Below are 3,180 nucleotides of genomic sequence, written 5' to 3' on the forward strand. Positions count from 1 at the left end.
ATATTCAAAATAACCGAAAATTTATAATAACACAATAATTATCACACAAAAAACCATCTTTAAATTACCATCTATTAACCATTTAAAATAATTGCAAAATTTGTGAAAAAAATTGTCAATAAATAAAATATTTAATTGTAGACACAAAATCCATAGAAATGTAGCGTGTTGAGATGATACTAATTATTAGTTTTTATTATACATAGGGTTTATATATTTATATTTGTTGTTTAAACAAAATGATAAGATAAATTACAATAACGCAAATTTATTTAAAGCTGTGACAACTGAGCGCTTGCGATGCCGCCAGCAGATCACTCATGATACATTGTATCTCATGATATCTCATGATACAATGTATTTTTCGCACGCGCTCGGAATCCAAAACTAAATTATAATTAAAATAATATATTAATTAAATATAATAAAATAAATTAAAACGGAAAAAAGTTGCGTGTTTCCCAAGTCCATCAACAAACATCGCATTTCGATCGCCGCGTAACCCGCGCGGCATCGCTTCAGCAATCAAATTGAATGACATGCAATAGAACCGCTCACCATGTAGACTTGTACGAGAACCGCTCGTACAATTAATTCAGACAAATCAACAAGGTTTTAAGATTATTTACAGAATTTGAGACTTGCTATTTAAGTATGCACAGTACACACTTGGCTTTTTATTTCAATTTTACAGTTTATCGCGAACGAGTGGTGTTGTAAAGTAAACATATAATAAAATTTAATAATTTTATTTACAAAACAATATATATAAAATAAAATTAATAAAAAACTAACTATAAACACTGTTTCAAAATGAAGATTGAATACAGCAAGGATATAGCACAACCTCCGGCCCATTTGGATTTAAAATTTTTCGAAGATGTCATCGAAAACGCTCTACGTCAATCTACATTCAAAATCCACAAAATCCATTTTTCGATGGGCAGTAAAACAGGCGAAAATTATTGTAGTGAAATCTATCGTGTGCAGATCACTTATAGTGGAAACAACTATGAGAAGTTAAAAAATTTATCTCTGATTATCAAAAGTATGTTACAAACTGAAGCCACTGATTTCCTGATTGACTTGGATGTTTACATCAAAGAAAAAGTTATGTACCGTGACATCTTACCACGCCTAGAAATGTTATTACCAGATGGTGCTAAATTCGGTGCAAGGTTGGTATGAATAGTACTCAATCAGCTACTCGCGTATCACATAATAATACTATAACGATAATAGCACAAAAGTCAAAATGAAATTATAATTAAAATAATATACATTCATTAAATTGGGTGCAAGGTTGGTATGAAAATTTTTTACAAAATGTGTAGCAGATTAGTTGAAGGAAATAACTTCAAATATCAAACTAAAAAAAGTGTTTTATGATTATGTGCAAATATTATGTATGCATTCTATGTAATGGCGAACTCAAACTATTAGGAAAATGCATTCTATGAAAGGTTTAATCGGATTTTATTTTTATAGGATAACAGCTTTGTTATATCGGTAAAAAAAAGGGACATCGAAGTTTTTAGATCTTCTCATAGCTAAAGATAAACACTGACACATGGACTGAAACACAGTTTTCTCTTCATTCGCAAAACCACAACCTCCACAAAAATCATTATAAGATAGACGAAGTTTCATAGCACGTCTTCCTACTACACAGTGACCAGTCAGCGCCGATACCGTAATACTGAGCAGGTAACGCCTTAGTTGAAGCAGCTGACTGGTGCGTTTTTTGGTCTAGTTTAAACCAGGTCAAAACCTGGAGATCTAACAAAATAATTCATCTCTTCAATCTTGCTTGGCAATGCTCAGATATTTTTGTTTGTTTGGTAGTTTAACTGTCACAAGTGGGATACCAATATCTAAGAACTGAATGTCGGGAAGCAGAGTACCTGTCTCATCTCTTCTACAGTTGCCCGCGATGTCCCTATATCAAGGAAACCAAGTGAGTTGTATACTAACACATCTAATTAGCTCCTTAAAGGATACTCGGCATTCTTGAATTGCTACTGTAGTGCCTACTGGGGATTTAATGACAGCTTGACTGTCCGAAAAAATTACAATTTTTCACAATTATTATATTTATAAAAACTTTTTGTGTTTATAAAAACACAAAATATTCATTTAAACATATTGTCATATCGCCTTCTGAGTTCTTTTTTTCTGAAGCAATACAGATCTGTCAACAATCAACCAATGCATTACAGGGTTTATTCATACTAGCGGCAAATTAACTCTTTGAAAAGTTTTTAGTTACGTTCACACTACCATTAGACTTAAAGGTTTAAATTTTTTTTTATTTTATATAATTACCATATATTAAATATTTATATAAAATAGTACACAGATACACAACTGTTACTAACACAAAAAAAATGTTCCCTATGAGAAACCAGTTCTAAACAGATTTCGGAATAGCCTTCAGCCTCCTCTTACTCGTTTCTATTAGATACCGATTTCAAGTAGATTTTGAAAGGGCGCTAAGTTCCAACTGAAATGGTTGTCAACAGACAGAAAAGTTGTTAATATACCACTTAGGTACATTGATGTTGAGATATAAAAAAAAATAGGAAAACTATGATACTTGTTAAGTTCTTATATGCCTCTTTGTAATAATGCATGAGCTTGATGCAAAATTTAACAAAACTGGAAGACAGTTTGATTACTGTTTCACTTTGCGATAAGTACTTATAACAAACCATACAAACTTAGAACAACGACTATCGGGCCGTGAGCATAACTCTTCAACGATTTTAACGTGGCTTTCGCAGTTTTAGATTATTTTTGTTCTGCATTCTAATAGCTGTTAGATTATTTAATTGACACTTCAGTTCACAGCATTAATAGTTTACGGTTACGTTTTTGACGATTTAGATTCGTTATGTTAAGTATACCATCTCAAGATCCAATTTTTCAATTATATTGCGAATACTAAAATATTTTTTTTCATTTTAGATTATATTTTAGCCTTAAGGAACCAATTAAAACTCTAGTTTTCGAAGATCTATGTGACAAAGGTTTCGAAGTCGCATCAAGAGAATCGGGCTTAGATGTAGCACATGCTCGCCTCGTATTACAAAAACTTGCACAATTTCATGCAACATCTATGGTGTTGGCTAAAAAGGTGAATAATATTAAATATATTTGTAGAGGTTTAATAAACATGTA

At 31.5% G+C, this 3,180-nt stretch overlaps 1 protein-coding gene across 1 annotated transcript in view; it reads left to right on the plus strand.

Moving 5' to 3' along the window:
* The first annotated feature begins 656 nt into the window (after positions 1-656).
* The window catches only part of LOC119666791, a 2,760-nt gene continuing 236 nt past the window's right edge, over positions 657-3,180 (plus strand). The window contains exons 1-2 of the mRNA XM_038076070.1: positions 657-1,178; positions 2,968-3,136. Of these exons, the coding sequence (XP_037931998.1) occupies positions 814-1,178; positions 2,968-3,136 (534 nt within the window). The 5' untranslated portion in view covers positions 657-813. The remainder of the gene's footprint in view (positions 1,179-2,967; positions 3,137-3,180) is intronic.

The sequence above is a fragment of the Teleopsis dalmanni genome, chromosome 1 (genome assembly GCF_002237135.1).
Source record: "Teleopsis dalmanni isolate 2A chromosome 1, ASM223713v2, whole genome shotgun sequence".
In the NCBI taxonomy this organism is placed as follows: Eukaryota; Metazoa; Arthropoda; class Insecta; order Diptera; family Diopsidae; genus Teleopsis; species Teleopsis dalmanni.